The sequence below is a fragment of the Heterocephalus glaber genome, unplaced genomic scaffold, assembly GCF_053883595.1.
Source record: "Heterocephalus glaber isolate CG9 unplaced genomic scaffold, H.glaber_assembly_v1.0 deba00001733, whole genome shotgun sequence".
In the NCBI taxonomy this organism is placed as follows: Eukaryota; Metazoa; Chordata; class Mammalia; order Rodentia; family Bathyergidae; genus Heterocephalus; species Heterocephalus glaber.
In genome coordinates, this window is record NW_028258444.1 from 20,404,493 (window position 1) to 20,425,754 (window position 21,262).

Sequence of the window (21,262 nt, forward strand, 5' to 3'; positions counted from 1 at the left end):
TTACAGGCATGTGCCACCATGCTCAGCACTAACAGTGGTTTAAAATAATATGGGTGTGTGGTCCATACCTGTAATCCAAGGTACTTGGAAGGCTGAGGCAGAAGGATCACAAATTAGAAGCTAGTCTGGGCAACTGAGTGAGACCCCGTCTCAAATAAAAAGGGGTGAAGATGTGGCTCAATAGTAGAGCATTTGTCTGCCTAGTATGTATGAGGCCCTGGGTTCAATCCCCAGCATCACCACCACCAGAAAAAATACAGATAAAAAAGCACTTAAAAGCAAATCCAACAAGTATGACGTTTCCTTAAGAAAAAATACATAGAATTAAAACATATTTAGCAGGGTGTGGTGGCACACCACAGGCCAGCCTGTGCTACACAGTGAGACCCTGTGTAAAAAGTTTTAAAAATCAGATATTTCATCTTCCACCTTCATAGCAATATTATTCATAAGAGCCACAAGTGAAAACAATCTAAATGTCCATTAATAGATGAATGGATAAGCAAAATGTGGCAAAATACAATAGAACATTATTCAGCTTTAAAAAGGAAGGAAATTCTGACAGATGCTGTAACACTGATGAGTCTTGAAGATAACTGTGAAAGAAGCCAGTCCCAAAAGGACAAATACTGTCTGATTCCACCTCTATGAGGGACCCAAAGTAATCAAATTCACAGAGACAGAAAGGAGAGTACAGAATGCCAGGCCAGGGGAGGACCCCGGGCTGCGGTTTAACAGAAATGGCATTTCAATACAGAAAGATGAAACTGCTCTGCAGATGGACAGCAGTGATGCTTGCACAAGAATGGATGTATTTAGGAGGAACTGCGCACTTGGAGAGGACGGTAAACTTTATATGATGTGTATTTTATGCCACATGTGAAAAATCCAAACACAGCCTATTGCTTACAAAATTCCCATGATTCCGTTCCACTCGTCTCTCTAAACTCATTTGGTAGCAGTATTCTTTCTGTTTCCTTGCCTACTTCCTTTCAGCAATGCTAGCTTTTTTTCCCCCACCCCATTAATACACCAAGCCCTGGGGCCTTTGCACCGGTTGTTCCTCTGTGAAGAACAAAGTGGCTACTTTGCTAAAGGAGCTCCCTAATTACTCACTAGCTTAGCACACACATTCTGTCTTTTGTTTACCTTCAATTTTTCCATAGCAATTACAGTGGACCCTCAAGTTATGACCACCCTGACCTACAAACAACTTGGGTTATGACTGGAATTTTAGTTTTAACTTCGGACTAAAGTCTTGAGTTACGACCTGAATGCTGGCTGCTTGTGCTTCCAGAGGTCTCAGATACAGATTTAATCCTCAAAGAGTTCTGGAAGGAACATTACAACCTTTCCAGTGTGGGTTAATTGAGAAATCCTGGGCCAATATCTCTCTAAGGACTTTGAGATATACCTGTGTACAGGAGAGAGACTTTGAAGGCTGTGTAGAAGAGCCTGGGCCTTCAACTGACCCACTTGAGTTACAACCAGCCCTCTCGAACTAAATGAGTTCCTAAGTCAAAGGTCCACTGTTTTATTATTTTAAATTACTTATTTTCTGTCTTTCCAACTAAAAAAGTTAGCTCTAAGAAGACAGAGACCATTCAGGAGTGAACCCTATGCCCTGGGTCTGACTTGTGGTGGGAAACCCTAAGTCCCCAGCCTGGCACTGGGCCCCCTCCCCTTGGCCCCAGCATCAAATGCCCATATCCTCACAGTCACTGGGCTGCTGCAGGGGGCCTGATGGGAGAGCAGAAAGCAGGGACTTGGGATTTCAGCAGAGACACAGCTCTTGTTTGTGTGTGTATAAGGAGAGCCAGTTATCTGATCAGATGGTCAACTGGGTAGGAAACTGTATCTTGCTGTGGGCTGAAGAGATTTCTGACCATGGATCTGAGGGTGTTTTCCTTTCCCTACTGAACTGAACAGCACTTAAAGTATCTCTAGAGTCTGAGAATTCTCCTGGGAGGGTTTTTTATTCTAGAATGCATAAATTCCCTGGAATTGCTGGGCGTGGTGGTGCACACCTTTAATCCTAGCACTCCAGAGGCTGAGGCAGGAGGATAGCTGCAAGTTTGAGGCCAGCCTGAATTACATAGAGAGACCCTGTCTCAAAAAAAAAAAATTCCCTGGAATTACCTGGGAAAATGGGGTGTTGCATATCGTTGTGGGCCAGTGTGCCCTACTCTAGGGAAAGGAGGGTAGCTTTCAGTGGATTCTCAAAGCAGTCTAGGGCCCAGAAAAATAAGAGGGCCGGGTTCAGGTTTGTCAGGCAGGTAGGTGATTTAGGGATGCCAGAATTGGCCTTAAGAAGGAATCCAGGGTGACAAGAGGGAGACAACTAGAGAGAATATGAACACATGCTGGGTGGCTGCTAGGAGCAGGTCCTTTGGAGGGGTGACTGGGTTACTGCAAATCCTACTCTGCTAGGCACAGGCTGCTCTGCCCTGTGGACGCTTCCTGCACCAGCCTGGAATGTCACTTGTCTACCCTGGTCGGAGGAGTTGCCCAAATGGGCACTTGCTCTTTAAGGACTCACCAAGTTCTGGGTGATGGTGAAAGCGACAGAGAACTCCCGCCACCTGAGGTTCAGGGGAAGAGGGATAGTACAGGGCTGGGGGGAGCGAGGGCACAGAAGGGCCCAGTTTGAGAGGAGGTAGCTGATACACTTGCTGCACTCCGGTAACCACTCTACTGCTACTCAGAATCCCTTGAGGCCACTCCCAACCCGCTTCATCTCTGCCCCTCCAGTTCCAGATTGACGTACACATTTCTTGTTCATGAGATCCTTCCACTGGATCCCTGATACTTGCCTTTGCTTTGTGAGTGCTATCAAGAGTCTGTCTTTTTTTTTTTTTAAACAGGATCTTGCTATGTAGCCCAGGCTGGCCTTGAACTCAGGGTGATCCTCCTGCCTCAACCTCCCTGAGTGCTGAGATCACAGGCTTGCACCACCATGCCAGCAAGAGTCTGTCTACCCTGGGCAAATGTGAGCTCCCTGAAGTAATGGGCTCAACAGTGTTCATGTCCTGGTTCTTCTCCAGCATCATCCCTGAGCCCCAGGGCAGGAGGAGGCTGGGGAAGGTAAGGAGAAGCAGCAGCTGCATAGGAGTGGCCCTGGATGTCAGCAGGGGAGTGTGGAGTTAGTCTCTGCCCTTAATATGGGAGCTTGGGCACAGGTACCTCAGGCACCATGTGCCACCTGGGAGCAGGGTTCAGCTCCTGGGAAGTCCAAGTACATCAGTATGGCAGTCCCACAGCCCCCTTCCTAGCTCTGGCCTATCACCCGACTCTCAAGTGGTTCTAAGAACTTGCTCTCTGCATCCTCTGCCTCTGTACCTGCCAGTTACTCTCCTCCACAGCAGCCATTTTTCTGAAACAAGGTCATTCTCCGGCTTTAACACCTTCAGCGACTCCTCTTTTCTTTTGTTTCTTTCAGCTCTGAGGATTGAACCCAGAGCCTCACATATGCGTGACAAGTGCTTGACCACTAAGCTACATCCCCAGTCTCCTCATTTCTTTCTAAGTATGTTTAGCCTGGTGTGAATGCTAATTCAGCATCTATTTAATCTCATTTCCTATCGGAAACCTAAGCTTCAGCCACACCAGACTCCCCAGCAGACACATTCGTGCCTCTAGCGCTCTGCTTATGTTGGTCTCTGTTCCAGGAACACCCTTCATCCACTCTTCTTTCCCTAGACCCTTATCCTTTCGGGCCAGCTTCAATCTGGCCTGGACTGTGGACCAGTCCTAGACATGCCAAGTAGGAAAAAACCCTTCTGGCTACATACTCCCATGGAATACTGTTCCTATACAGGGAACAGAACCGAACTTAAGCTTATGGCGCTTTTCCTCTATGCCAATTACTCTGCCACATAAATTATCTCATTGATCACCTATCTCAGACCCTTCATGTGCCATATAAAGAAGTCAACTGTCCTCAGTTTTCAAAAGAGAAAGATTAAGTGCTTGCCCAAGGTCACAAAGCTAGAAGGAGTCGGAGCCGGGACTTGTATTCCTGGTGGTGGACTCTCAAGTCCATGCCCTTTCATATGGGAGGGATGTGTGTTATGGCCACACCAGTGACCTGTCAGGGTTGGCAGCCTTTTCAGGGCAGTGTGTCTATTTGTCACGGCACTCCTTGTGCCTGGGTCATGCCAGGTGCAACTCAGTCCTGACTGACAGGTGGAAGTTGGGGGAGCAGCCTTACTTATTAACAACCACAGCAAAAAGGAGCTTAAGTGGAGCCAGCAGGAGCATAAGAGCGGACTGGTAGGGAGGACACAGGAGAAGGCCTTGCCTTCTGACTTGACCTCCCCAGCATTTCTCACTTGAAGTTGGACTTGGCAGCTCTCAGGAAGACCAAAGCCGGTAAGTTCTTGGATCTCCTTGGGTGAAGTGTGAATCAAGTCCAGGCTTGCTGCCTGTCCCCTGCCTGCCTTCTTCCTTCTGGCCTTTATGGTAAGTGTGACACAGGCAACAGGCCCAATCCTTTGTAAGAACCTTCCCTCCTCCCCAGAGTGCCCACGGGACCCCAGGCCCTCCTCAGGGCCCCACTGGCCTCACCATCAGTGCTGGCGTCATCTACTAGTATGATCTCCTTCAGCAAGATGGCAGGGCTGGTGTGTAGGACGCTGTACACTGTTCGCAGCAGTGTGGACCAGGCCTCATTGTGGAACACAATGATGACGCTGGTGGCGGGCAGTGAGGGACAGCGTCGGAACTTCTGGTTGACACACCTGGAAAGACAAAAGTATATGCACTGCTCCCTAGGTCCCTGAGAGTTCCAGGTGTGGGAAGAGCTCTGTCTGAAGCTTCCCCAAATCATCTTCCATTCCTCTGAACTATCAGCCTACATGGTCATTCCAACCTTAATTTGAAGCTGTTTATGGCCTCAGTCTTGGGCAGTGAAACCAGCACTTCAATTTTTAAGGTGCCCCCAACTTAATCTAATGCTACCCCAGCTGGGGCTCCTCAGACTTAGACCAAAGTATTACTGCCTAGAACCGGGAGCCACTTGGAGTTATTGGGAGCTCCCTAGCAGAGAAGGCATTGGGGTGTGGGCAGCCAGTGGAGGAAGCTGAGACAGCTGTTGCAGTTGGGAGCAGCTGCTTCCTGTCTTTGACTCCCTACAAGCCCCTCTAAACCTCTGTACAGGTTTTACTGAACCTACTTCAACACCAAGCCCCAATCCAGAGCTGGTTTTGTGCTCCGGCAGTGAGGCTCAGGCTCCCCACCCCCTCTGCCATCAGGTCTCTGCTATCAGGCTAGGAGTCCCCAGGGTTGACTCTTCATCTGTAATATGTACACTACATAAAGTGTAACTCAATCTAGAGGTCCCAGGGGGTAGGTAATAAAAGGCAAATCTAACATCTGAGAAAAGTGACTACAATTTCCATACTCAATGTGAGGAAAAGGCTCTTTTGTAACTTACAGTTCCTCACTGTCCATTTCCTCACCAACTCCCTGTAGTCTGACTCCACCATCACAGTCAGTTTCCTGCAGTCTTTCCTCCATCCTCATCGCTCCAACAGCCGCTCTGTGGCATTGGCCACAATGCCACCTAGACCCTCAAACTCAGGTGGTGATCCTGGATCTCAAGGAGTTATGTGCCTAACACCCTTTCTACACTTCCTCTGTTGGTTAAAGACTGCACAGAGCTTCCAAAGAGATACCCCATTTCCTCCTCATTGCCCACACCCAGTGCCAGTCTCGGCTTAGGAGCTCCCAATAACTCCAAGTGGCTCCTTAGTCTACGACCAGTGTACTTGGTCCAAGTCAGAGAAGCCCTGGTTGTAGCAGCTTTCGAGTAAGATGGAAGAACCTTAGAGATTAAAGTGCTGGTTTCGTTACCCAAATCTGAGAATATAAACAGCTTCAAATAAAGGCTGGAAAGACTTCCTGGCCTTGGGGGCTTCACTGGAGAAAAACAGGTGGTGTGGGGATATTTCTGACTATCAGGGCTGTGATCAGGAAATGTTCCCTTTCCCAACAGCTCGGCATGGGAGTCCATAGTCTGTGGGGCAGACCTCAGCAGAGGACAAGGCCACTGGATCCACAGGCTGGTATCAGCCCCTCCCAGGTGCCCCTGTGCCAGATCGTGGTCCCAAGTCCTGACTTCCTTTTTTATGCTGTCACCTTCATAACTGTGTTTCACTTTCACAGGTCTCTTGGGCCTCTGGGCTATCCATAATATTCCTAAACTGCAGTCTCTATGATCAGGCCAGGTGGTCAGTGAAAGAAAAAAAAACTTAAAGAAAATCCTTGCCTGTGTTCTCAAATCCCCCTCAGCTTTGTTCCTGGCACTTGGCCTGTGGCCACAGCCTGGCTGGCCACAATTCTGGTAAATCCCTGGCCTTCCCCGGGGCTCTGAGTGCTACTTACTCAGGGGGTCGGGTGTCTGGCCCCAGGGCCCTCTGCAGGGAGATCCGGTCACTGGCAAAGGCATTGAAGCAGTGCTTCTTGTATCCCTCTTCTTTTTCCTGGGTCTCCAGGGGGGTCCACTCACTCTTCTGAAATGCTTTCCCATCTGCCCCAGGGCTGTTTGGGTCCTGTAGTGGCCGTTCCCAGTAAGGCTTTAGCTCAATTTGGGTGTAGAACCCAGTAGGACAAGATTGGTTTATGGAGTCCAGAGGCTGCTGGACCTCTGGAGCTCTGATCTGGAGCTTGGGCATTGAATCTCTAAGGTTGTTCACAGCCCCTAGCATGAGATCCAGGACATGATCCTTCTGTCCGACCAGGGACTTCAGCCATGGTTTCTCTGTGACTTGCTCCCTGCTGCTTTCATCTTTTTGCCGGATGAAGAGGTAGAGCATGAAGATGCTGGCCACCATGGCCAGGCGCAGAGGCATATGGCGTCTGCGGAGGAGCCTCATCCTCCACAACATGGGGATCCCAGCAGGCTCAGTTCTGAGTCCTGGGCCTGACCTTAGAAAGAGCTTGGGGCCTCAGCCTGAGAAGGGAAGGATAAGGGAGAAATGAGGCAAGGCAGAGGCGGAGAGGAGCTTGGGGTTGGGGCTCAGGTCTAGGCTTTGTTCTGAATGGTGGCGTCACCTTCACACTGTCAATGTGCCTAAATTTTCTTTTTCTGTAAGCTGCGGAAACCGGACTAGGTGTTTCTTTCCTGTTCTAAGACTCTGACATTTGTGGATTCAGGGTCACTGCAACACTGAGACTCTACAAGAAGAGATTTAACTGACATAACCACTTTGGGAAACAACTTGGTGCTAATAAGTAAAATCTAAAACAAACACATGAACCAGCCACTTCACTCATAGTTTTACATCCTTGATAAACTCTGGTGCATATGAGCCAGGAGCCTGGAAAAGAAGTTGATCAAGAGTAGAATGAATAGGGCTGGGGATGTAGCTCAGTGGTACTGACGCCTGCCTTGCAAGCACCTGATCCTAAGTTTGATCCCTGGTACAAAAACAAAAGAGTAGAATGAATAAATAAAGTATGAAATATCAATGCCATGGAGTTCTCTACAGCAATGACAAAGAGCCACTTCTCGATGCAACCACTCGGATGTAACACTGGGTGAAAAAGCAAGTTGCAGACAGACACATACAATGTGACTGGATTTACAGAAAATTTGAAACCTACAAAAACTAAACAATATATTGTTTATGAATTCAAATGTAAATGTATAAAGGAGCCAGGCATGGTAGTACACATCTGTAATCACAGCATGTTGGGGCACAAAGGCAGGAGGGTTGCAAGTTTGAGCCCAGCCTGGGCAATTTAAATTTAAATTTTATTTTACTTTTTGTTGTGATACTGGGGATTTAACCAAGGGTCTTTATCCTCACTCCTTTTACTTTTTATTTTGAGATAGGGCCTTGCTATGTTGTCCATGTAGAACCTGAACGTGTGATCTTCCTGCCTCGGCCTCCTGGAGTGCTAGAATTACAGGCATAAGCCACTATGCCTGATTCAATCTGGGCAATTTAGCAACTTAGGCCCTTCTCAAAATTATATATATTTATTTTTATTTTAAAAAGGAAAAAGGGCTGGGGATATGAGAAGGCACCATGTCCCATCCATAGAAACTAAAGAAACAAAAAAACCAAAGTTTCTGAAGCCAAGCCTGGTGGCACATGCCTATAACTCCACCATTTGGGAGGCTGAGGCAGGAAGATCACCATGAGTTCGAGATCCAGCTTGGGCTACATAGTGCGTTCAAGACCAGCCTCAACTACATAGCAAGACCCAGTCACAAACAAAACAAAACAAACAAAACCAAAACAAAACAACCCAAACCCAAAGTTTCTGAAGAGAGAGTTTAAAAAGTATGGGTTTAGAGAGGGACATTAGGGGACTTACACTTAAAGTGTTTTTTCTGGAAGTGAATGGTGCCTGCTGGTGGTCTTATTATTCTTTATGCCCTACCCATATTTTAGAGGGAGGGGTTGGTAAAAACAAGCAACCAAAAAAAAAAAAAAAAAAAAGCAACCAAACAATGTAACAGAGACTGCCCATCACCCACATAACAAAAAATATTTACCATCTGGCCCTTTACAGAAAGTTTATGGACTTCTCAGGAAATCAGAAGAAATCTGCATCAGATAAATAGGGAATCACTGCAAAATCTTCAACAGGAAGGATCACAGGACAAGGAACTCTAGTTAGGAAGATTAGTCCATGAAATGAACACCAAGTAAAATAAATGAGATGTAAGGGTTACATTATTTCAACAAGTATTTACTGAGGGTCAAAACTGATGCTAGAGCCAGGGATTTAGCTCAGTGGTTCCACCGCCTGCCTCACAAGCTAAGGACCTGAGTTCGATCCCGGGTATTAAAAAAAAAAAAAAAAAGATGCTAGGCTCCACCAATGAAAATAATGAAAGAGAAAGGTTTACAGGTTAGCTGGGATGAAAAACATAAATTATGTATTAAGTCTCCAAGTAAAAAAGAAGAGTAAGAAGATTAAAAACCAGAAGCTGAAAAGGTGGGCTGGGTGTGGCGGCACACACCTGTAATCCCAGCACTCGGGAGGCTGAGGCAGGAGGGTCGCCATGAGTTCAGTGCCAGCCTGGGCTACATAGTGAGTTCAAGGCCAGCCTGAACTACGTAGTGAAGCCCTGTCTCAAAAAAAAAAAAAGGGCCGGGGATTTAGCTCAGTGGCACCATGCCTGCCTCACAAGCATAAGGTCCTGAGTTTGATCCCTGGTACCAAAAAAAAGCTGAAAGGAAGCAACTAACCACTGGCAGGGTCTCACTGCAGTGAATGTGTTCCAGTATGAATGACTTTTGGACTTAGAAAATTCCTATGGTGAAAGGTTTTCATCCCTCCAGATAGAGTTTAACCTCATTTTACAGATGAGATCCAGCAACATTAGCCAACTGGCCTAAAATGATAATGCATCTTCATCTCTTTGCCGTATCTATAATTAATAAATGATGCTGATTCACAACCAACAATGGACTTTATTTGGTTTTGGGTTTTTTGTTTGTTTGTTTTTTTGGTACCAGGGATTGAACTTGGGACCTTGTGCTTGAGAGGCAGGCGTCAGAACCACTGAGCTAAATCCCTGGCCTGGTTTTGGGTTTTTTGAGACAGGGTCTTGATATATAGTACAGGCTGGCCTGGAACTCAGAGCAATCCTCCTGCCTTGGCCTCTTAAGGGCTGAACATTATATTTTTGTTCTCATATCCTTAAGAACTATTTCAGACTATTCTATTACAGTATGTGCTTATACGGCCTACACTTGGTAAAATAAAAGCATTTCAAACCTTAACTCCTGGTACATCTCATTCATGTTTGCAGAGAACCAAGACTAGATTTCAAAAGTTTTTCCTGGGAAAGATAGCATATTTCACCCAAGGAGTAAAAGTTTTCAGCTGACGGTTAACTACATGCTTAATAGCATAGAAGGCTGGTGAAAGAGAAACCACCCTGTGTCACAGACTAATAAACAGCCATTTTCACCTGTAAAACATATTACAGAACAAAAACTATCCAATCACTAAATTCCCCACAATGAAGGCAATCACGTACTGCAAATATGGACTGATAAAAAATTTTTTAAAAATGAAATGATAGGTGGCCACAGTCCATGCAAAACTTATTTCCCTGAGAATACTTTATAGTAGCACAGTGGAGATAACAAGAAAAATATCAGGCCGGGGATTTAGCTCAGTGGTGCCATGCCTGCCTTGCAAGCGCAAGGTACTGAGTTCAATCCTCATTAAAAAAAATCAACTGAATATTAAAATTACTCTGAAAATTTCTAAGGTTTATTTCAACTTAGTAGAAATCTCTTAAGTAATAGTGACTACACAACTGCCCTCTAATGATAAGCTGACTCTCTACCAGAAAGCCACCTTTGTTTTGTACAATTTACAACTTGAAAATCCCAAAAACGCTTGCAACATAGTTCACAAATCTATTTCCAGTGTAAAGAAATTTAAGCGCTAGATGTGATACTAGGCCACTTCTCCAGATCGTCTTTTCATTGCACAAAACACTATAGAAACAAATGGTTGAGGTGATTTCACTTTTTAAAACACTGGAACTCAAGAAAACCAATGCTACTCTTTAACACTCAAAGTATACTAAAAGGCCCAAAACACTGTTTAATCCCACATATGCCAAACAATCTACCAACTCTTTAAAATCTTATCAAAAAATTATTCAAAATCCAATTAGATATGCATTGGGGGGAGGGTTCGAGGCAGAAAATCATCAACCCCTCCCAATTCCAGGTATCCCAATTAGTAGGAAGAATAAGCTTTAATAGTTGTATTTATTTTCAAAAATGAAAAGTACAATTTTTCAGTGTAAAAAGGAATGCAAAATGATTACACTTTTTAACAGAACAACTAAAACTCAAGTAATCACACAATATGATACATCAGAAATGGGGATCTTATGCCCATGGAAACTGTTCAGAAAGGTAATTTACAGGGCTGGGTGCACAGCTCTGTGGTTGAGTTCTTGTCTAGAATAGGTAATTTACGAAACATCCTTGTTATCTGAATCAATGAATGGGTCTTAAGTTTTACAAAGGACTTGTATAATGCTTCTCAAAGCCTTCAAATTGATTACAACTCGGGTCACACAGGAAGCTGAGTCTGTATCTACTGTATATCATAACTGGTAGTTCTAAAACCTTCTAAGACTAATCTGAGACCACTGCAGTTCCTTAACTGAGGAATAAATTAAGGTTACACAAGCTCTAACTGAAGTCATGCAAGTACTCCATTCCTGAGTGTATGGCTAAAAACAGCTACAAAACTGCTGTTCTCTTTTTACAACACTATACTTCATAGCTTTTTTGGACCTAATTCTTTTCAGAGAACATTTCTGATCCCTTTTCTCCCTTCTCCAAGGTGAAAATAAATTCTCAGTCCCCAAGGAAACGCCAATAACTGATCACAGTAAACTAAAAGAGAAACTTCTGTGGGCCAAAAGGAACATGGGGCTGCGGAGAGAAGAGAAAAATTCAAGAAAAGGGGCCTTCCCAGTGGCTCTGCACCCCATCAACACTGTCTTACTTGCCCACCCTACAGTGGGCAGCAATGACAGTGGGTGCCGATGAAGGCCGTGGTGCCACTTTGTCCACACACAAGCATGGACAACAGTTCTGGGAGTCATTCCCCACTCTCTCAAACCGGCAGAACCCCACAGCCGCCCCGGCTTTAAACTCAACAGCTGGCACCTACCACCATATTCCAGAGTCCTGGCCTAAGACCTTCAACAGTATACTACTCATATTTTATAAATACAGTTGACCCTTGAACAGCATGGGGGTTAGAGGCACAGTTGAAAATCAAAGTTTAACTCCTAATCCCCCTCAAATTAACTACTGAAAGTGTGCTGTTCACTAGAAGCCTTACTGACAACATAAACAGCTGACTAATACATATTTACTGTGTTATATGTATTATAGATAGTGAAAAATACCCATGGACCATGAGAATTTGTTTTTTGCTGTGATACTCAATTTTCTGCAGAGATGGACATCTCATGTGGAGATGATTAGTTTCATGGGCCATTTTAAGCAGATATGCACAGTACTTACTGAAGGACTCTTGTTAGCAGGACAGACTCCATATTGCTGCTTAACCCACCTGCCTGCCCTTTAGAGGAACTCAGAAGGAGGAAGCTTAGAAACCTCCTCCCCTTAGAGAGTCTCTTAGCAACAACAATTAATCAACTATTGTTTCACTAATGTTCTAACAGCAGGACGTTCTGCTTCTGTACCTTTTGCTTGCTTTGCTAGTTCTATCCCATAGGGGGGCCTAGGAACTGTTGGCCTCAAAGGTGTATAAAACATGTTTGTCGACCCCCAGTCGAGGCTCAAGTCCGATGCTCGGCTCGGGTCCCGGCCGGTAATAAACTCCTGTGTGGATTTAATATCGGCCTCTGGTTGGTTCTCTCTCACTGGGTGTAACACTTACCATGATAGCCAATAGGGGGTGACTATAAAATTATTACAGCAGTGCAGGATATACTGCAGTTAATCTATGCAATTATTATTTTTTCAACTTAAATTTTTTTATAATATTAGGGATTGAATCCAGGGCCTTGGGTATGTTAGACAAGCACTCTACCACTGAGCCACATCCCTAGCCCTTATGCATTATTGATTTACTTATTTTATATTTGGTGCTCGAGGTTGAACCCTGGGCCTCACTCCTGCTAAGCACATACTTTACAACTGAGCTACAGGCCTAGGCCCCAGTTGTAATTTAATACTGCATGTCTACATTTGTTACGCTTCTCTTGACTTCAAATGGTACCATGTATGCACAGGTTTGTGTGCATAAATTCTGATAAATTTTAACTTAGATTATTTATTTTATAATAGATTTGTACATATTTTATGGTAGTAAATGATAGATCATTATTTCCATATATTTTATGCATTCATGACATAATTTTATCAATGCCTGTAATCCCAGCACTCTAAGGGAGGAGGATTGAAAGTTTGAGCCCAGCCTGTATGACTTAGTGAGATCCTGTTTTGATATAAAAATAAAAAATGGACTCAGTGTGAGGGCCCTAGATTCAATCCCCAGTACTGCAAAAACAAAATAAAAAAGTTTTTTTTTTTCTTTTTTTTCTGGTACCGGGAATAGAACTCAGGGCCTTGTGCTTGCCAGGCAGGCGCTGTGCTGCTGAGATACATTCCCAGCCCCCCAAAATTTTTTTGTATTTCTAGGCTATGAGGTTTGTCTGTTAGTTTTTAAAAACTGTTGAAAAGTAATCCCATGCAATTCAAACTCATGTTGTCCATGGACCAACTGTATTCTGTATCTACATAGTTTTTTTTGGTACCGGGGATCGAACTTGGGTCCTTGTGCTTGCGAGGCAGGCGGCGGAACCACTGAGCTAAATCCCTGGCCCTCTACATAGTTTTTGAAAAAACATTTTCTTTTAAAAAATCTGAGATTCAAGTCCATAAGACCTTCCAGGGAAGACAGAGCACGGGCAATCACCAATCTATACTCTGAGCATGTGTTCCACGCTTCAGAGATGAATGTTTGCAAAACTTTCTGTGGCAAGCTCTGGAAGTATGAGTCTCAGTGGCTAAGCACTAGATGTTGGTGGCAAGAGGCATGGGCACAAGTCCCACTTCTGTCTCTTCTAATAACAGCACCTACCTCCTAGGACAGGTGTAAGGGTTAACTTAAAAAGAAAAGTTCATGGAAAAAGTTTGGCAGTCTCTGTGGATGGTAAGTTCTCAGAAAGCACTAGTTTTTATCATCAGCCATGTGTGACCTACATGCAATTAATCCCTGAAAGCCTCAGATTCTTCATCTATAAAGCGGGGGTAACAAATACCTAACTCACAAGGCTGTGGTGAGGATTAAATCAGATAATGTATGTAAAATATTCAGCAGAGTACCTATCACTTACCGAGCCCTCAATAAATGGTATCAAGTATTTCTATTATTATAATTAATAAGTCCCTACTCAGCTTCCCAGCAATTATATTAAAGCATCTGGTCCTTGGCCAAAACCACACTCATCACCCCTTGCCTGTTTGCTTTAACGCCAGTTGAGCTATTTAATGCTGTTATTTAAATCCACAATCTCCTGCCTGTGGAGCAGACTGGTGGCAGGAGTTGCTTGCATTCAGGGAAAATGTGGTTGGCATGATCTCAATGTGGAGCATTGGCTCTGGGCTGGGAGAGATAGGTGGTTACTTTCATAATGTCAGATTTGAAACAGAGATTACTCAGCAAGGTAGCATGAAGAGGTACCCTCCGGTGTTGCAGGAGAAGGAATGCAGGAAACTCAGTCAATGGGGGAAGCCAAAGAAGTTTTGCAGGGGGAGAAGCTTGGACTGAGCACCAACTTGAGAGTAAGCGGCCCTGAAGAGGTGAGCACAATCCAGGCAGAGAGAAAGTCACACACAGCAAAGGCCTACAGGTGGGAGACAGAATGATTAACCAGAGAACTGGAGCAGTCTGATTTGATGGGAGTATGAAGTCTGGTAGAAGCAGTAGATGGGCCTGGAGTGGCTAATGAGGCCAAGTTATCAGGGCTTTGTTTGTCATGCTGAGGAGTTTGCCCCTGATCTGAGATATGAAGAGTCATAAAAGATTAGCTGGGAGCCTAGCATTCTAGGAAGAGCAATATGACATCTGGTAGATGGTATCTAGGAAATGGACGTGCTTGGCAGCTGGACAGTCAGGAAAGCAGTGCCCTGGCAGAGAGGGTATCTGATGCTAGCAAAACTCCCCTGGGTGATGGGGTGGGACACAGGAAGACACAAAGGGGTGTGGGAGTCTATTCCTTTCTCTAAAGGATTTACAAGTCTTGATGGGGAACAGGAAGTATAGCACTGGGTCCAGGTACACCCATCCTGGGAGGAGACAGGAGCAGGAAAAAGACCTTTTATGGAGTCCCCTTTTGTATTTTGAACTCTGACTATATTTCCTATTTAAAAGTGAATAAAATTAAAACATAACAGTAACACAGGTGGCAAATGCCAAGGGAGAGAGGTAGAGTTCCCTGTGAGCTTGATGAGGGTTCCAAGGCAGGAAAGGTGATCCAGCACAGAGTTACTGTCCTATCCCAGGGGCTGAGCTGTGCTGGGGGCAGCATAAGGCTGCTTGAGCTAGACACCCCAGCAGCTCTGGAAGTGCTACCGCCAAGTCCAGACAGAGGGCTGCAGAATGGGGGAGTCTGCCAGGGCAGCAAGGAATCCTAGGGTTGCATTTTTCCTGCTATTTTCTCACTCTAGGAAGAAAGAGAGGGCAGGTAGAAACAAAGGTGTGGTAACATCGTAGTTACTAGCAGTAGTCAGTGCTCAGGACTTACCTCCGGTAGGAAGACCTCTTTGTCTGAGTCACCCAAGTCACTCCAACTTCTTCATCTTGGCACTGCCTTGTGGTCCCTTGCAGTGGGGTTTGTCTCTGCCCCTCCTATTCCCTCTGGAGAAAGGAAATCAGGGTTGTCAAGCTCCCCCAGTCATCTACTCTCTCAATATAACCTGGATTTCTAAAGCTTTCTCTCTGGGACCTGCAGTTCCTTAAGGTACTAACCACATCCTGAAATGAAATGAGACACCTATGATTAGGCTTGGCAGTAGGGGACTCACTCTGTTTGCTCAGCTTGCAGGCAACAGAAGAGACATGTAATCCAATGGAAGCCACCAGATTTTGGGATTAAGGATTCCTGCTCTCTGCACAGGAGATTCCCACAAGTGTGATTAATAAGGGCAGAGAGGTCACCCTGCCACCAGGCTTGGACTAGGAATAGCCCCTACTATAGTGCTGTCAAGTGCAGGGCTTCCCAGGACCCCACATCCTGCCTATCTCCTGCACCTTTGGGCCCCAACAGCTGGGCTCCAGGGCCGCTGGCAAGTGCACCCACAGCCTCATCCACTCACTCCCCTCCCGTGGCTGTTGCTAGGCATCAGTTCCCAATCTTTTTCCCCCACCCATCCTCTCAGATTGTCATGTTGCAGCGATGCCGAAAATCCTCTTTTGGGAAGCCTTCCTAGATTGAACAAATGAGTCTTGCTTCTCTGAGCCCACTAGCCAGAACATGAACTTACCTTCTCTCACTAGTACAAGGAACAGAGTCCAAGGTCTATCTGACTGCTGACTACCACCCATTGTATACAGTACTGTAAAATGACTGGAGTGTGGCAAATCAGCATGGAAAACATTCCCTTTTTTGGTACTGGGGATCGAACTCAGGACCTTGCGCTTGCGAGGCAGGCGGCAGCACCACTGAGCCAAATCCCTGGTGAAAAACATTCTTAAACAGACCAAAATAGGATGAAAAAGGAAATATCAAAGTACATCACATGTAATATGGATAAGTATTATTTTATTAAATTTTCATTTTAGTTATTATTTATATATACAGAGTGTATCAAAAGTCTTAGTGTAGGCTTAAACTTTAATAACTTCAGTAATAATGAATGCTATAGATTTAACGAAGAATATCATTGGAAAGTTTTATTTAAATTTCTTTTACTTAGTCTTTTGAATTTTGAATAATCAACTTTTACTTTAATATTTCTTTCAATCTATTGAAGATGGCAAACATCGCTTCATACGAAACTAAAACTAAACATTTACTATTCAAAATTTATAAAACTACCCCGGTGTGGTGGCACACGCCTGCAGGCTCAGGTTCTTGGGAGGCTGAGGCAAGGGGGTCACAAGTTTGAGGCCACTCTGGGCAAATTATAAAACTGAATAAAGTAAAAGAAGTTTAAGTGATTAAATTTTCAAGTCACCTTTTTTGGCTTTCTTCGTATAACTTCTGATGCTATTAAAGTACAAACCTGCTCTAAGACACACCTCCCCCTCCCCACCGCGGTACCAGGGATTGAAACTCAGGACCTTACGCTCGCCAGGCAGGGGAGGCACCACTGATACACCCCCAGCTAAGACTTTTAGGATACAATGTCACATACGTGTCCTGATATGCCTTCCTTTTTGGGGGGGGGAGGTTTTTTGAGACAAGGTCTTGCTACGTAGTTCAGGCTGGCCTTGAACTCACTATGTAGCCCAGCAATCAAGCAATCCTCCTGCCTCAGCCTCCCAAGTGCTGGAATCACAGGCATGTGCCACCACACCTGGCTCTGATACACTGTTTAAAATTTCCTCTTCTTCTTCCTCCTCCTCCTCCTCCTCCTCCTTCTTCTTTCTTCTTCCTTCTTCCTTCTTCCTCTTCCTTCTTCTTCCTTCTTCTTCCTTCTTCTTCTTCTGTTTTGTTTTTGGTACCAGAGATCGAACTCAGGTCCTTGTGCTTGCACAGCAGGCGGCGAAACCACTGAGCTAAATCCCCAGCCCTCTTCTTCTTTTTTTGGTACTGGGGATCAAACTCGGGACCTTGCGCTTATAAGGCAGGTGACCGAACCACTGAGCTAAATCCCCGACCCCTAAAATATCTTCTTTTCCAGTCATTGAAGTTAAAAAGCCAGCGATATAGGCTAATCCCTCTATTTTCTATCCTAGCCTCCTCCAGGAAGCCTTCTCAGATCTCCCAGCAGAATTACCCTGCCCCCTTTAGCCTTCTGTTTTGTTCTGTTTTGTTTTTCCAGTGCTGAGGACCAAAGCCAGGGCCTTGTGCATTCTAGGCAGGTATTTTGCCATGGAGCCATACCTCCAGCCGTCTTGCTTGAACTCTGGCCTTAGGGCAAGCTGCCTTGGGTCAGAGGCATCTCTTCCTCTCCTAGGACCTGAACCCTGAACCTAAAAGGCCATTGCACTTCACTCTTTATCACTTGCAAAGTCTGGCATACATTTTGTACATAGTAGGTGTTCCATAAACTCTTGTTAAATGAAATGATCCTACAGGGTTAAACATTAAACACTGGCTTCACTAAACAATGTTTTATCATTTTTTGAGACAGTTGCTCACTAATTAGCCCAGGCTGATCTTGAACTTATGATTTTCCTGTCTCAGCATCCTACGTGCTGGGAATACAGGCAGTACCACGCACTTGCTACAACAAGTATCTGAGTTATGTTCTGCTGTTACACATTAGCTTGCTGTCCTGACTAGTTCTGTGTACAGTTCCCTCATTTTATGGGTGAGGCTAGCTTGGTTAGGTGACTTCACTGGTGACACACAGCTAGTAGCTCCCAGGAACAGAACTGTTTCCCAACTCAAAGCCACTGCCCTACGTGCTTCCTCTTCCCCTTGGCTGTCACGAGGGGACTGTGCTCTCCTGAGCTTCCCCAGATCCCCGTGATGCCATCTGCTCTCCTCCCAGCTCCCATCCAGGGACTCAGATGCTTTAAACATTTGGAAACTGAGAAGTCACAGGCAAAGCCTTCTACTTTGTGAAAGCCAGGGTCAGCCACCTAGAACACACCCTTGCTGGCCAGTTGGCCCTAGAGTCTTTGTAACAAAGTTTCTTCCTGTTTATCAAATGAGCTGCTCACCTTGGGGAGACATGTGGCAGCCAGGAAGCAAACTGTCACCGCCATCACCACAGGGATGTTTGCTCAAGTTACTCAGACTGGAGCTCAAGGTCTCCTGGGAAAACAAAGTGAGACTGTCACCACTCTCCCTGAGGGCAGAAGGGCGTGGTGCAGGACACAGTGCTGGGGAGGGAACAGGTTAGTTCAAGCTCCTGGTGGGAGAGGGGACTGCGACATTCTTTTGCCAAATGGTTGTTTTTTCTTCCACTTTCTCTGCATCAGATACAGTGCTTGCTTCCTGTCCTCCATAGTCTTGTGTAAGAAGGAGCAAGTTATCTCTCAAAAAGCTTATCTCTCATCTGTGATCCTTTCGACCTTAGAAGGCTGGGAGATTTTCACTTTCCCCCTAAATCACACCTTCCAGACACTTTGGCTTCCCCCCCAGACCAAACGTGCGATATTGTAGCTTATTTTCCCAGAAGATGCACCGAAAGTTATTTTTGTAGCCAGTCTACTGAAAATTTCCCCCAGGCTGGGCATGGTGGTACACGCCTGTGATCCCAGCACTTGGGAGGCTGAGGCAGAAGGATGGTGAGTTCAAGGCTAGCCTGAACTACATAGTGAGACCCTGTCTTAAAAACACCAAGAAAGAAAATTTCCCCCAGCATATCTAGATTCATTTATGTTTACATAAGATGTTAAACTGAAGTTATCTGAACATGAATTTTCAATAGAAAAACCCAACCCTAATTTGTTCACCACTGTATACCCAGATTAATGCTTGGCAAAATAGTAGGTGCTCACTAAATCTGTGTTGACTTATACTAAGCAAAAGCCACTGAAAATCAAAACAATAGGTGGCCAAATGGGAAGCTCAACAGTTCACAGGCTTTTCCCTGGAGGGTCTCTAGGCTCTGCCAAGTAGGGGTGTTTATCTCAAGGGATGAAGAAAGGTCCCAAGTGGGAAAAAGGTAGGCTTCTCTAATTGCCTAGGAACCCTGGAGACAGCGAGGCTGGGCTTGAGAGAAGTCAAAAAGAGGAATTTGAATTGAGTGTTACAATCTGTTGGTTGCAGGGTGAGGTTGGGGCCAATCTCCAGATTGGAGGGGGTGATGCAAGAGGCTAGAAGTGGGGTTTTCCCTCCTCTCCTCACCCTACAATCTGCTCTTGACTGCAGAGCTTCTACCCAGGGTCACTGGAGACTCAACCCACCACGCTCTGAGCTCAGGGTCTGTGCCTGGGCCCTAAGCCAGCCTCCCTAGTCTCCCCAGTGTAGCCAGCAGCATCAAAATCCCTGAAACAACCCCACCGTCTGCTTCTGGGCCCGGCCCTGGCCCACTCAATGGCCTTGGCCTTCTCAATGTTGGCTTTACCCCATGTCTACTCCAAATCCTGCTGATTCATTCCCTGCCTCCAGGATCCTCCTCTTCCTTTCTACGCTCAAAACTAGTCATCTGCAACTATGTCCTTATCACCCAGCATCTTTAGGCCTGACAGCCTTCTTGCCCCAGGCCTCCCTCCCCCTTTCATAATCAGAAAGCCAGGTTTATATTCCTTTGGTGCTATCTGATTGTGGCAGAAACCAAAGCTTGGCCAGCCTGCTTCCTGTCTGCCCTCACCCTCAAAGCCTGACCAGGAGCTTGGTACTGGCTGGCTGTCTCCCCTCAAAGCTGTGCCCTTATCTTCTGGCTAAGCAGGCCACATTTCTGTTCTTTCAAATTCTTACTCATAATCCTTTTCTTCCAAGAAGCTTTCCTAGACAAAGGTGTGTCTCACTGCCCCCAGTTTCCAGGTTTATTTATTTGTTCCCAAGTTATATTCAGTTCCCATGCTTTCTCATTTGGGACTTCCCCACAGAAGGAGGAGGATGAACCAACAGGTCCAGACACCTGAATCCTGTGTTCTTCTCCTTTCTGATCCTTGATTCTGGTCCCCAAACTTCTGCATCCAGAGTTTCTCCTGACAAATCAGCCTGACCTCTTATGCCTACAGTATCCTTCTGGCCTGAGGTGTGCAGCTAGGCCATTTCCTGCCTGTCTATCCTTTGCTTTCCATTATATACAGAGCTGAAGGGGAGGAGTGGGTTTCTTCCTTCCTTCAAATCTCTGCCTAGGACCCAGTACCAAGCTGGGCAAGGTATAAGAGAATAACCTGACCCCACAGGGATCTTAGGTACCATGAAAGAGTCTGCTAATAGCCCCTTTTCTCCCTAGACTGAACCTATCCTTGTTCACCACACAAGCCTTTTACACAGCACAATTACAGCATTGAGCTCCACACAGAGACAGGCACTGCCCTGCACCTGACCTCTTGTTTATTCAAATTTGCATTCTCATCCCCATCAAATGAGAAATGACATTTTGGGCCTTCCCAGAGAGGGGCAGGGGTTATATGAAGAACCAAGTTCACCCAAGCTCTGGCACAGCCATTCACATGTCCCTCTTCATACATATACACCCAGTTTGGTCCACAGTTTCACTTCCAGAGCTGGAGATGTTGGATTATGTCCATGGGAGCCAGAGGGTGTTTAGGACAATATTATCACTTTAAAAAACAAAAGATAGGGTCTCATTATGTTGCCCAGGTTGGCAACAGATTCAAACTCCTGGGGCTCAACTTCCCAAGAATCTGGGACTAACAGGTGCATGTCTGCACCCAACTCTGTCACTACTTTTAATATTACTATTTACATCAAATCAAGTTGTAGTTATCTTCTGTTTTACACAGAAGGAAACTGAAGCACAGAGAGGTTAATTTGACCAAGGTCCACGGCTAGGAAGTAGCAGAGGCAGAATCTGCACTCTCTCCCTGTCTCTCCAAAGCCCTCTCTCTTAACTATGACACCATATTGTCTTGCCTTTGTCTGGTGCTTGGACTTTTGCCAGAGCACTTTCATCTGTACCTTCTCATTTTC

General features: G+C 45.4%; 1 protein-coding gene across 8 annotated transcripts in view; it reads right to left on the bottom strand.

The window, feature by feature from the left end:
- Positions 1 to 21,262, bottom strand: part of Galnt6 (polypeptide N-acetylgalactosaminyltransferase 6) — a 38,111-nt gene that overhangs the window by 14,648 nt on the left and 2,201 nt on the right. For 4 of the 8 annotated variants that reach the window (XM_013079080.3, XM_021243091.2, XM_004862938.3 and 1 more), the window contains 4 exons: positions 18,370 to 18,463; positions 15,281 to 15,393; positions 6,385 to 6,952; positions 4,567 to 4,739 (listed from right to left, as the gene is read on the bottom strand). In XM_013079080.3, coding sequence (XP_012934534.1) covers positions 4,567 to 4,739; positions 6,385 to 6,887 — 676 coding nt within the window. In that variant the 5' untranslated portion in view covers positions 6,888 to 6,952; positions 15,281 to 15,393; positions 18,370 to 18,463. Of the gene's footprint in view, positions 1 to 4,566; positions 4,740 to 6,384; positions 6,953 to 12,029; positions 12,760 to 15,280; positions 15,394 to 18,369; positions 18,464 to 21,262 lie in introns of those variants that run through there. The other 4 variants (XM_021243093.2, XM_004862939.3, XM_021243092.2 and 1 more) reach the window with 2 other exon arrangements.